General features: G+C 42.4%; 1 protein-coding gene across 1 annotated transcript in view; it reads left to right on the top strand.

The window, feature by feature from the left end:
- Positions 1-2,601: 2,601 nt before the first annotated feature.
- The window catches only part of RNPEPL1 (arginyl aminopeptidase (aminopeptidase B)-like 1), a gene marked incomplete at its 5' end in the record, with an annotated part of 14,168 nt that continues 5,034 nt past the window's right edge, over positions 2,602-11,735 (top strand). Inside the window, 8 exons of the mRNA XM_009079137.1 lie at positions 2,602-2,644; positions 2,771-2,833; positions 5,723-5,783; positions 6,309-6,449; positions 7,075-7,226; positions 7,658-7,774; positions 8,858-9,093; positions 11,406-11,519. Of these exons, the coding sequence (XP_009077385.1) occupies positions 2,602-2,644; positions 2,771-2,833; positions 5,723-5,783; positions 6,309-6,449; positions 7,075-7,226; positions 7,658-7,774; positions 8,858-9,093; positions 11,406-11,519 (927 nt within the window). The remainder of the gene's footprint in view (positions 2,645-2,770; positions 2,834-5,722; positions 5,784-6,308; positions 6,450-7,074; positions 7,227-7,657; positions 7,775-8,857; positions 9,094-11,405; positions 11,520-11,735) is intronic.

Here is an 11,735-nt window from a genome sequence, read left to right as displayed (position 1 = left end):
GCCGAGCCCGGCGCGCTCCCCGCCGCACTCAGCGGCGATGCTCGTCCCTCCTGCCTTCCCCCGTCGCTGTGTCTCCCGAGGCTATTCATCCTCCATCACGATAGTAATTTGGAAGGTTTTCATCCTCTAAGGGCATTGCAGTTGTTGGCGAGGAGTGAAAATTTGAAAGCTCCTGCCTCCACTCAAGTTCCTCAGGACAAGTTATGTCACCCACAATGGAGGAGTTTTCCTGGGGGTTTTGCCAGATGCTTACAAAATCAGACCTTGCACACCCAGGCTGCCGTTCCAACTAGCTGTGGTTAGGAACTTTGGAAGAACAGGGGTGATTCCACATGTTCCTACAAGTTATATGCTGGTAAAAGAGATGATAAATGGCCTAAAACACCCATTTGGATGTGTCCATGGAGTTGCTTCTGTGTCTGTGTGGATTAGTTTTCTTAGGTAGTGAGATGCTTTATGAATTCTGTCACTTCTTTTAAACGCCTGCTATTTAGAAGCACTTTGTTCCTGGCCTTTTAGGTGCTGCCTAGCAGATCTTGTGTTTTTTAAGAAGTTATGACAGTGAAAATATCAAATTATCACTGGAATGTCAGTTCTTTTTGTTACTGTACAGCCTGTTCAGGCTGGGAGTTAAACTGACATGATGTTCATCATGTGGTTCATGAATCTGTTTGCAAAAGGAATATTTTTTTGAGAGTCCTGCAACTTAGCTGCCTCTGTCTTGCCTAAAGGAATTGTCTCTCAGCCCACTGGTTTGGCACTGCTGTTGCACTGGTCAAAACCAGTAAATGTGTGGATCTGATTGACTGGGACAATGTGTTTAACAAGGGCAGGAATTGAATATAACAGTATCTTGCAAAATAGCCCAATAGCAAGTAAATACTAGGCCTTTCCTTGTGATTTGAAAGTGGTGCTGAATAGAATGGGTTTGCTGCATCTTTTTCTGTCTAATTTGAATACTACATTGAAGCTTACAAAAGTAATTTTATCCTCTGAATGATCTGGGTGGTTTTAACACTGGCTCACTTGGAATAGTGAGTTCCACATGAAGATTTTTAGTGACAGAAGTTTACTGCAGTTATATGGTGACTTTTTAGTGTTCTAGTCCTTCCCTGAAAGTGCAAAAATGAGGTAAGATTCTGGTGCTTTTAAAATTCAGATCCATTTGGATATTGTTCCTTTAAACCTCTGGAACTCCTGGTTTTAGTATTTCCTTGTACAATACTCCACTGTACTTATTTTGCTCCGAAGAGGTACATGGGAGTGTCTTTCAGGGCCCACAGTGTGTTCAGAAGATTCTATTCTTTATTTTTCTCCAAGGTTTATGAAGAGACCTGTTTCTTTTGTCCACTCTACCCCTAATTTATGATGGGAAGGCTTTAAAGCTAATTAGGCATTGCTGTGTGCTCTGCAATCACACTCAGCCTGGCTGAGCTATACCTCCTGAAGACCAGGATAACATTGCTTTCCTCCTCGTGAACAAATTGTTTTGTTTTAGGCTGGCCTGTGCTTTCCCCTGTGTTTTGCCAGCCCAGTTGGCACAGCCTGTCCTGCTGTGCCTGTGGAGAAATGATCTCAGATGTAGCAGAATACTGATTTGAGTCTCAGCTTTGGGAATGATCTGAAAACCACTGGAAGGTGCAGGGCACTGATTGATGTGATGCCCATTTAGTCTCACCCTGTGTTAACGTGTTGCCTCCTTGGCCCTGCACGCAGCCTCACGTGGATGTTACATCTTTGAGGACGCTGAGTGCAGGGCATTTCTTCTATTCCTTCTGTTGTCTTGCTCCCCTTGGATCAGAGGTGAACTAGCTATTCTTCATCCTGTATTTTGAAGTCTTTATTGTACCTTTAATGGCATGTACTGCTTCAGTTGAAATGGAGCTGCAAGGACTTGTGTCAAAAGATTATTGATGGCCACAGTGTCAGGGGCATGCACTGCCCTTCCCGAGCAGTACTGGAAAGCAGAAGCAGACACGGTCACTGACATAAATCCTGCCATGTTTGCTCGCTCACTAGTGTAGATTTTGGCTGACAAAATATTTGTCCTTGAATAGCACCTGTTCTAGCCCTCCATGTTCAGCACACTGAACTATTTTGTTTGGATCCAAAGTCATTTGGTGCTATTGTAGCGCTCTCTGCCATTGCTGTTTCCCAGCCCAGCGTTGCACTTTAACAGGGATGAGTAACCCATATGTGTATAAGGGTGAACTGGTTTATACTCAAGTCTTGTGTATATCCTGGCAGTCTCTTTTCTCTGTGTCAATGTAGCAACTTTACAGTGTTAAACCTCTCTCTTCTAGAAGTTCTGTTTTCTTTGGCCTTTCTCTGAATATAATCTCCTTAGGTCAGGGTTTATTTTCTGTGGGACCCATAGCATACTTGTGGGACCTATAAAACAGTGAATTCCTGTTACACTGCAGTGTGGATGTGTTGGCAGTAAGATCAGTAGCAGAGACAGTAGTCTGTTTAAAATTGGAAACCTGTTGTCTTGATATACTTGGTTTGAGCCATCTGGATATGTTATTTGACTGTCCCATTATTTGTCATGTGGAGGAAGGAGCCAAGATCTTTGGTTGTTTGATGGACATTGAGAGACAGCTGAGAGATTAAATTTGCCTTTCACAGAGCATTCCAGCTCCCTGTGCTGTTAGGAAACCATATGCTCAGTACATCACCAGTTCCCATCAGAGGCAATACTGTCATAATCATTGTGTGTCTCTCATTGTGTGGGCTGAAGGCACACACTGACCAGGTGTGTCAGGGAGAGTAGCCTTTCTCTTCCTCCCCTTCTTTTCCCTCAACCCTTACTCATTGGCAATACCCTTCTGTAGTAGTTTCTTTTTTTTTCCCCTTCCCTAGAGAGAAAAATCTACACCTGTCCCTTGCCCACTGTGTCACACCTCTGGTTTGGCAGTGCACATCTTAACACCAGTGCTGTTTCCTGTCCTGAAATGCAAATTCTGCTCTGTGTTCTGGTATGAAAAATGAGGGCATATTCTCACCTTCAGGATTTAGCAAAAAGGGCAGCTCTTTTTGCAGTGCTGGAAACTTCTCTGTTGTTCCTTAGGTTTGTCCTGATTCCTCAGTCCTCCTAGAGTGGCTTGCTGCCCAGGTGTGCCTCACTTCTGTCACATCCTCTGTCTCAGGTGTTTGGTTTACTTTGTGATCAGATGGAGCAGCTTGTTTGTCTAGAACAGAAGCTGTGGTGTTGCAGCTCTTCCTGGGAGCTTCATCAATAATGCAGGTAGAAACATGGAGAGATTTAAAACTGAAAGAGGCTTAGCTAATTGCCTTTGTCACTTGCCAGATTTGGGTAAAAGCTTATGATCTGAGTCAATAAAAATTATACTCTTGGCAGGTGCCTTATGAAGTGTGAAATTCTTTGCAGTATGTGGGCAAGGGGAAGCCTGGACTGCCCAAAGCCTCTGTTTAGCACAGGAACTACACAGCAGGTTTTATTTCTTGAAATGTGCCATAGAACAGCTTTAATGTGCTAAACAGCTTTCCTGTATACATGAAAAGCTAGATGAAAATGAAGAGCATTAGGATGATGTCATGCATATTTCCCAAGAGGAGTGCAGGAGGGATTTGAATGTAGAGGAGATGATATGGCCCCAAATCCTGGTCTGTCCCTGTGCACTGCTCCACTGCCTGCTCCAGCAGCACCCTGTGCCTCACACTCCTTTCTGGGATGCTTATACTCATTTTCCCCAGCCCATAGCCCTGCCTCTGTCCGGCAGCATAGCCTGGTCTATTTATATTACAGATCTATTTATATTGTTTCAGGATAACTTTCATCATTGTTCCAGGTCCGTCTGCAAAGAGAGACAGAGGCTTGCCATGTAGCTGCAGACATTAGAAAACAGGGGAAAAAATGCTTCATCATCTGTAAATGTTTTCCCTCTTGGCTTGTGGGGCTGGTGCTTCATTTAACTTCAACCAAATGTCAGATAAAGGGGGAGTGGTTGAAAAGAAATTGTTCTTAATTTATGGAGTTTCTTGTAAACAAGAATTGGCTCACAGTTCCCCTTCTCTTCCTGCTTATGTTTTCCTCTTGTGCTCCTCGGGGAGAACTTCCCCTTATCTCTCTGCTCTGAAGACATTGTCTTTCAACCCTTTTTCCTTCCTACTTGAGTTTTGCAACTTAGGTCTGGTGGTGCCTTATCTGTTTTCTTTGTTAGCCTTTTCTGTCTCTCAAAGAGCTAAGAAAACAGAACCTTTTGAAGATGAATCTTTTCAGCAGGGCCAGCGATACAGATCATAAGTCAGACTTTTGTGGTACAAGCACAAAGCCACTGATCAGAGGAGTGGTTTTGAAAGTTGGCATTGGAGCAGATCTTCAAAAACTTAATTTCTGAGCTTCCTCCCTGGATCATTAGAAAACTACTACCCTGGATTTAAACACTGCACTTGCATTTTTGTTTGAATGTGTGTTTTGGGTGGAAGTTGTTAGTTTCAAACCGCAAGGTTTAGTGAGACATATGTCCTCAAATGCCTTGTGGAATAGTTGTCTCCAGTTCCACAATGTCACGTTGCACAGATGCCATTCATTGTCATGGAATGCAGGTATCCATGGAGTGGAAATCTGTAGCTGTGGAGTACCCCTCGACTGCGACCCAGGGTTGTGGGCAGTGCTGTGCTGAAGTGCAACACGTGGGTGTGAGCTGTTGCACAGCCTGAGCCCTGGTGCTGTGAGCAGGCAGGGCTCCTCAGAAAGTCACATTTTTTAAGCATGTTTCTAGCTCTACAGGCTTGAAACAGAAGAGGGTAATCTTAAATTTCAAGATAAGAATGCTGCTCTGAGATTACTTTTACTTTTAGATTAAGGTTTATAATTTTGTAATGACTCCCTCCTAAAAAACCCAAACATTTGCCAGTGGAAGCATTAGCCTCCATGTGAATAAAGCTGCTGACAGTGTGTTTCCTGTCCTTACCTTTCACTGGTTCCCAGGATGCTGCTGCAGTGGATGATTTGGGAGAGGAGCATACTGGCATCTGAGGAAAAGTGAAGAAGATAACAAAGAATAACTTTATAGGACAGAAAGAGAGAAAACTATGACTTCTAGAACACAGAGAGGTTAACTAGGAGACAGAGTTGTAATATGTTGTTAAAGCATGAGCAGATTTAGTACCCAGGCTTCTCTTCTGCACTGCATTGCTTTCTCTTGAGGACCAGAACTGAACTAGTGTCTGCACTAGCTGCTGTTCCCTGAATTCAGATTTATTGGTTGCTTTGATCTGAGAATTCAGCAGACTCAAAAGTTTTATTTCTTGTGGTTGACTGTTCCCAAGACTTCCAGTGGTTCCAATTTTATTGCAAGTTTCACAATATTTGATACTTTCCATAAAAGTTCAGTTCCAGAGTTCTAGGATTGCAAGAAGATCCTTATTTAAAATTGCTCATGCACTTCAAAGTTGGAGGCAGGGAGCATGTGGAAGCACAAACATTTGAAACAAGAAAACCAAAAAGGCAAATCATGGCACTTTTTATTATTATTCTTAATGTGTTCTGATTATTTGCTGAGTGTCTAACTCGTGATTTATTTGCTGTTTGGTACTGAAAATTGACATGGTCAGTGGTGCGTTTTGTTGGTTTTTCTTTTGTGACACCCAGTAGCTCGTTATCCATTCTGTAAAAAGGGGCCTCCAGTGTCCTTGACCAGCTGTTTCTTACGTATACTGACTTTTTTGCATAGTGTGAAAATGTTTGATGCTTCAGCCAGGAGGGCACTGTCAGGGTCGCAGATAATATGTACACTGTTCAGCCTCAGGGTTTTTTGGTTTGTGGATTTGGGCCTGGTTTTGGTTGTAGGTTTTTTTTGTTTGGGTTTTCTTGTGGTGTTTTTTTTATTTGTTTGGTTGGTTGGTTGGTTTTGTTTGATTTTGTTTCAGCTTGTGTTACCTGACCCCTTCTAGTCCTGCTCATGTTGAGCTATAAACATGAAGATAACCAGAGTACTCCTGCCGAGAACATGGTTGTGTGGATGTTTGTTAGGGACTTGTTATTAACCAAGCAAATTAATACAACAGAAGTAGTGAGTGGCTGGAAGTCACTATGTTGTGTATCACCACTCAGTGCTCAGACAGTAAGAAACTCCTCTGAGCAGTCTCAGCAAATGAACAGAAGCAGAAAGCTGTATTGTTAGAGATGGAAAAATGCCCTGTGTCAGGTATTCATCTGGGGAGCCAAACCGCTGAGGTGGTGCTTCTCCCCCACAGTCCTCTTCATTTCAGGGTTTGATTTTGGCAGTTCATCCTTGTGATGGTGACCCTTACCCTCACCTCTTCATGTCGTGTTTCAACAGATCTGGTGGCTGGATCCTGAGCTGACGTACGGCAATGCCAAGCCATTTGTGTTCACGCAGGGCCACTCGGTGTGTAACCGATCCTTCTTCCCCTGCTTTGACACACCTGCAGTGAAATGCACCTACTCAGCCACTGTCAAGGTAAGGGACTGAATGGCTCTTAGTTGCTGTTAACTTGTGAAAGCACAGTGACATCATGTCTGTACACATAATAAAAGTATTGATTGTGATTCAGTGTTATAAAAAATACTGGATTTTTTAGATCCCATTCTGATTCTTGAGCCAGAATTGAGGTACTGCCACAAAGGCAGCTCTGCTGCCTGTCCTGCTTGGGTCTTGGCTTCCCTGTACTCAATGCTGAAAGAGTAATTGTGAAATGGGTAATATGTGAGAGAATTTGGCTGGTCACTTCCACTAGTTGATGATAATACTCAACTGCATTTTACCAATTCTTGAAAGAAAAATCCCAGAGTTTTTTGAAATCAGCATCAAATAATGTTGCACCTCATCTAGATGCAATAATTTGATATGTGGGTGCTTTTGGGGCAGCTGGCATACAGGAGGAGTAATATTTTTGGTTGGTATGTTTTCACAGGCTGGGCAGATTGTGGTATAAGAACCTCACAGCAATCTTACATTTTGTGTGATCCAAATGATTGTTTTGATGTACTTCCTAAGGCATAGATGAAAATAAACAGAGATCTGTGGTGTGGTCATTCAGCTGTGATCATCTGGTTAGCTGATGTGTATGATGTTGGTCTTCCAGGCTCCAGCAGGCATACAGGTGTTGATGAGTGCCACACAAAGTACTTACTTAGAAGAGGAAGGTGTATATCAATTTTACATGGAATATCCAGTTCCTGCCTACCTAGTGGCCTTGGTGGCAGGAGACCTTATACATGCAGACATAGGTCCAAGGTAAGGTTTGCAGAGAGCTGATTGTGCATTTTGTGTCTTTGTACAGTGCTTTGTGTTACAAGGAGTAAAGACATTGAGTCAGTGATAAGGGAACAGCTGGGACCATGAGCTGTGAATGTTGGGAGGGTTTGAGGTGTAGTTGGGTGTAAAGAAGTTCATGGCACTGCACTGGCAAAGATATGTTCCTCTTTCATGGGTGTTACCCATTGTCCCCTGCAGTCATTGCAGCTGCTTTCTCATTGCCTTGTTGAAGGGATCTTTGATTGCTTCCTGTCATGTGCCGTGGAGTGTTAGCCTAGGAGGGCCTGAATCTGATGGGAGGCCCCTCACACTGTTACCATACATGGAAGTGTGGTGAGCAGTCAGGCTATTTTTCTAAGAGATAATTCAGTTTGCTGAAGTATCACCTGATGTTTTCTGTTTTCTGACAGGAGCAGAGTGTGGGCAGAGCCTTGCCTGCTGCCAACAGCCATCAGCAAGCTTTCTGGCATTGTTGAACGCTGGTTGACTGCTGCAGAGAGTCTGTATGGCCCCTATATATGGGGGAGGTGAGTTTAATCAGTCTCCCAGGAATGTGTAAGGGGAACGAAATAAAACAGTATTGAGAAATGGTCATGCTTTTTCCCTATGCAATAGCAGGGCAAATGAGCAACTCAGCTGGCAGCATTGTAGTAGTTGGAAACAAACTCTGAAGTTTTGTCTCCACAAGTGGCAGGGGGGACCTATTTCTAAACAGTGCATCTTTCCTGAGCAGTGAAGCTCTTTCTATTACAGTGTTTTGTGATGCAAGTGCAGCATTGGGCCAGACACCATTTAAAATTTATGTCTGTTTTAATTATTTATGTCTGCATATGGTACTTGACATATGATTGTGGTATGCCTGAGGGTACTGAAAACCTCCAGTACAGACTCATTGAGAGTCCAGGTCCCCAAAACCAACATTAACAGTGCTTGAACTAAGCTTGACTACATATTAAAAAAGAATGTTTTTGAGAGAATACTTTCATTCTTTGGATGGGAGAAAATATTTGTAAATGCTTCCTATGCATCTGTAGTTAGCAGGAAGATCTCATTGTTGTTAACTTATAAAACATTGCTTGAAATTATCTGAGAACATGACCCAGTGTGCCAGTGCTGATCATTGGAAGAGAGATTTAGAAAACAAAACAAATATTATTGTGTTCTGAAGCAGACAGATTAGAGTTATTTTGCTGACGCTGCATGTAGACCAAATCAATGAATTCATTGATAGCTTCCCAGCCTCTCTCTTTCCTGGGAACCTCTGGGGAGTTGACACTGTGCGTGGTAGTTTATGTAGTATAAACTTAGTGGTTGTGGCTCTCAGATACACAACTTGTGATGAGTTGTGTTTGTGAAGGGAGCACCGTGCTTCTGGGAAGTGCTGGATCTGCTGCACACAAAAAGATGTGAGCAGGTCCTTGGCATGGAGAATAAATTCTGATCAGAAGAATTAGGCACAGCTGGTCTACAAAGTTTGTTCCTGAAGTCACAAAAAGGTGTCAGAAGAGCCTGCCCTAAAGAAAGAAGTATGTTATTGTGTGTCTTCTGAAATAGCTGCAATTTACTTATCTCCTTCTCATCTCTGCTTTCTTCTCTCTCCCTAATTTTAGATATGACATTGTTTTTCTTCCTCCATCCTTCCCTATTGTTGCCATGGAAAACCCATGCCTGACCTTCATCATCTCTTCCATTCTGGAGAGTGATGAGTTTTTGATCATTGATGTCATTCATGAAGTTGCCCACAGCTGGTTTGGAAACGCTGTCACCAATGCCACATGGGAGGAGATGTGGCTGAGCGAGGGACTGGCCACCTACGCGCAGCGCCGCATCACCACTGAGACCTACGGTACAGCTGCAGAAACGTTTCTCCTTATGCTCCATCTTACCATAACTGGCTGCATAGAATATCTGCCCCTATGGAGCTGTTTTTCTGGGTGTTTCTTTTTTTATTTCTGGAACCCACACCCCCCATCTACACCCACAGAGTCCCAAACTTTGCGTTGAAAATCTTAAGTGCTTAGAATTTGACGTTGCCTTGGCTTTGGTGGAATCAATACCTGTTTTGGTAACAGGGGCTTTGAGTGAGATGTGTTAGCACAGCACTGTAGGGACTTTGGAATTCCTGTTGGGTACCAGGCAGGTGTTTGTATGTCAGAGCAAGGTGAGGATGCTTCAGAGAAAGATGTAAGAAGTCTTGTCATGGCAGTGCTGTGAAATTACTGTCCTCTGAGCAAATGTCTTTCTAATCCTGATCAGTTTGTAGCTGCCTGCTGTTAGAAAGAATGATGGCTATAGCACTAAAAAAAGTAGTGCACATTTATGTAGCTTTCTGTGTATCTGCAGGAGGCTTCTTGCAGGATTGTACAGCCATGTCTTTGCTTTTGTCAGTGAATTTCACAGGTCAGTTGTATGGTACTGTCTTCAGAATATAAAAGTAATAAATCATTCCTCTTGCTTTTCAGTTTAATTGGGTTTTTATTGAAGTGAGTCATGGGAACAGATGCTTTTCTAGTTTGCTCTGTTATGTTCTTAAAAGGCAGTTCCATGTGTTTTCTCACATGTCTGCTGTAAACAGTCTTGGAAAAATTACTGGAAATCTTAGCAGCGAGAGTGTTTAGAAGAATGCTTTTATTTTTATTCATGCACATTGTTTTTGGAGATGAACTGATGGTAATTAAGTTTAGGGCAAGAAGTGCTCTGAGCTTCTATGGAGATGTTACATTGCATATTATGTCTTTGAAAGCTGAGTAATGTTGAGTAATTCTTAGTGGTTTGTCGTAAGTCACATTATAAATGGCATGAGTGGATATCGGTAGGTCAGAAGATATCAACCTGTTCTCTATCCCATCTTTGTCCCTCTGACACAGAACAAGATCCTTGCTGATTTGGGTCTGTTCTCTTGAAATTTAGAACTGGTTGTTTCAAGAAGCAATTGTTAGGAAACTAAGAAATGCCTTTCCCTGTGCCATTCTCGTCAGTTCTTTTTCCATTCTGTTTTGTTTCTAAGACAAACCTCTGATCTAAATCTTGCCGTTTCTGACATAATTTCTGGAGTATCTTCTGTTGTTAATAAAAAGGCGTCTTTGTAAAGACACTGTTTACAGAAATTTGAGTCCACTGACTACCACACCTCTTGCTTAATCCTCCTCTCTGTAGCTTGAAGTAATTGCCTTTAACACTAGCTGTCCTGGTTCTTTCTTTCCCCTGGGAAGCACATTGACCCCTTTCTCTGCCTGTACAGGTTTTCCTATCTTCCAAAGACATCCTTGTTCTTAATTTGCATTCTGCATATATCATATTCTGGTGTTACATACATTGAGACTCTGAGATTGTATCTACTCAACAAACCCTATTGTTCCAGTTGAAAACTTAGCAAAGGAGGCTAAAATGTTAATAGTTATGGGTGTTAAGTATCTTCTGAATCCCAAAATCCATTTTCTGCAGCTTTTAACATCTGCAAAGGCATAGGAAAGGTCTCTTGACTTGCCAGTGTAACACAGCCAGTTTGGCTTGAAAGCATGGAATGCCCTACACTGCAGTTTGGGAGAAGAGAAGGAATAGCCTACCCAGTTGCAGCTGTAGAAAGTCCTAATGAGTGGAAGGTGAAAAAATAAATAACAAAATATGGGTGGGATGCTCGATAAAGCTTAAAGATACACAGAATCAATAATACACCAACCATATCTAATCCTTTTCTCTTTTCACCCAAGAGGTGATATTTGCTTACCAATCTCCTTGGCTCTGAATATGGAATTGTATCTACTATTCTACCAGAGACCTTGAGTTTCTGTAGCACTTGATTGCTCCCTGAAAGTTACCTGTACAATACTTACTTTAGTCCTGCTCTGTTTATCTTGCAAGAACTGATAAGCTGATGTCAAGGATGTAAACTTCTGCAATTTTCATGCTGCTTTGTTTTTCATTTCAGGCTGCTGCATAATCAGAGCGAGGAAATGCACTGGGTTAGGTTCTGATTCTATTACAAATCACAAGGATGTTTTACACTCAAGTTTCTCTGCCATTATATTGCTGTGATTCTGTCTCACTGTTGTGTCATTTGCACCTGCAGCAGCTTTTACTTTGTACCTGTGCCAGTCCTGCAGAGGTCATCTTTTGCTGGTCGTTTTCCCACAACTAACATGTCACTTTCTGGGGCAGGAGCTGCCTTCACATGTTTGGAGACTGCATTCCGCCTCGATGCTCTCCACAGACAGATGAAGCTCCTTGGAGAAGACAACCCGGTCAGCAAGCTTCAGGTTAAACTGGAGCCAGGTATTGCTTTTGCTGAGGCTGCTGTAGACAGAGTTATACACATCTGTACATCAATGCTGGAATATAGACCAAAAAAAGACTAATTTTTACATATTCTTTATAAAAGAGTTAAAAAAGAAATACTGATTTCTAAACCAGTCTAAAAGGAAGCAAGTTAACTCGGCCTTGAAGTTTTCTTTGAAGTTGGATAACTTGTCTTTGTATATATTGTTCTGT

This window comes from Acanthisitta chloris, unplaced genomic scaffold, assembly GCF_000695815.1.
Source record: "Acanthisitta chloris isolate BGI_N310 unplaced genomic scaffold, ASM69581v1 scaffold45067, whole genome shotgun sequence".
Taxonomy (NCBI): domain Eukaryota; kingdom Metazoa; phylum Chordata; class Aves; order Passeriformes; family Acanthisittidae; genus Acanthisitta; species Acanthisitta chloris.
The sequence above is the reverse complement of the archived record's forward strand: the minus strand, read 5'-3'. Positions and strand labels throughout refer to the sequence as shown.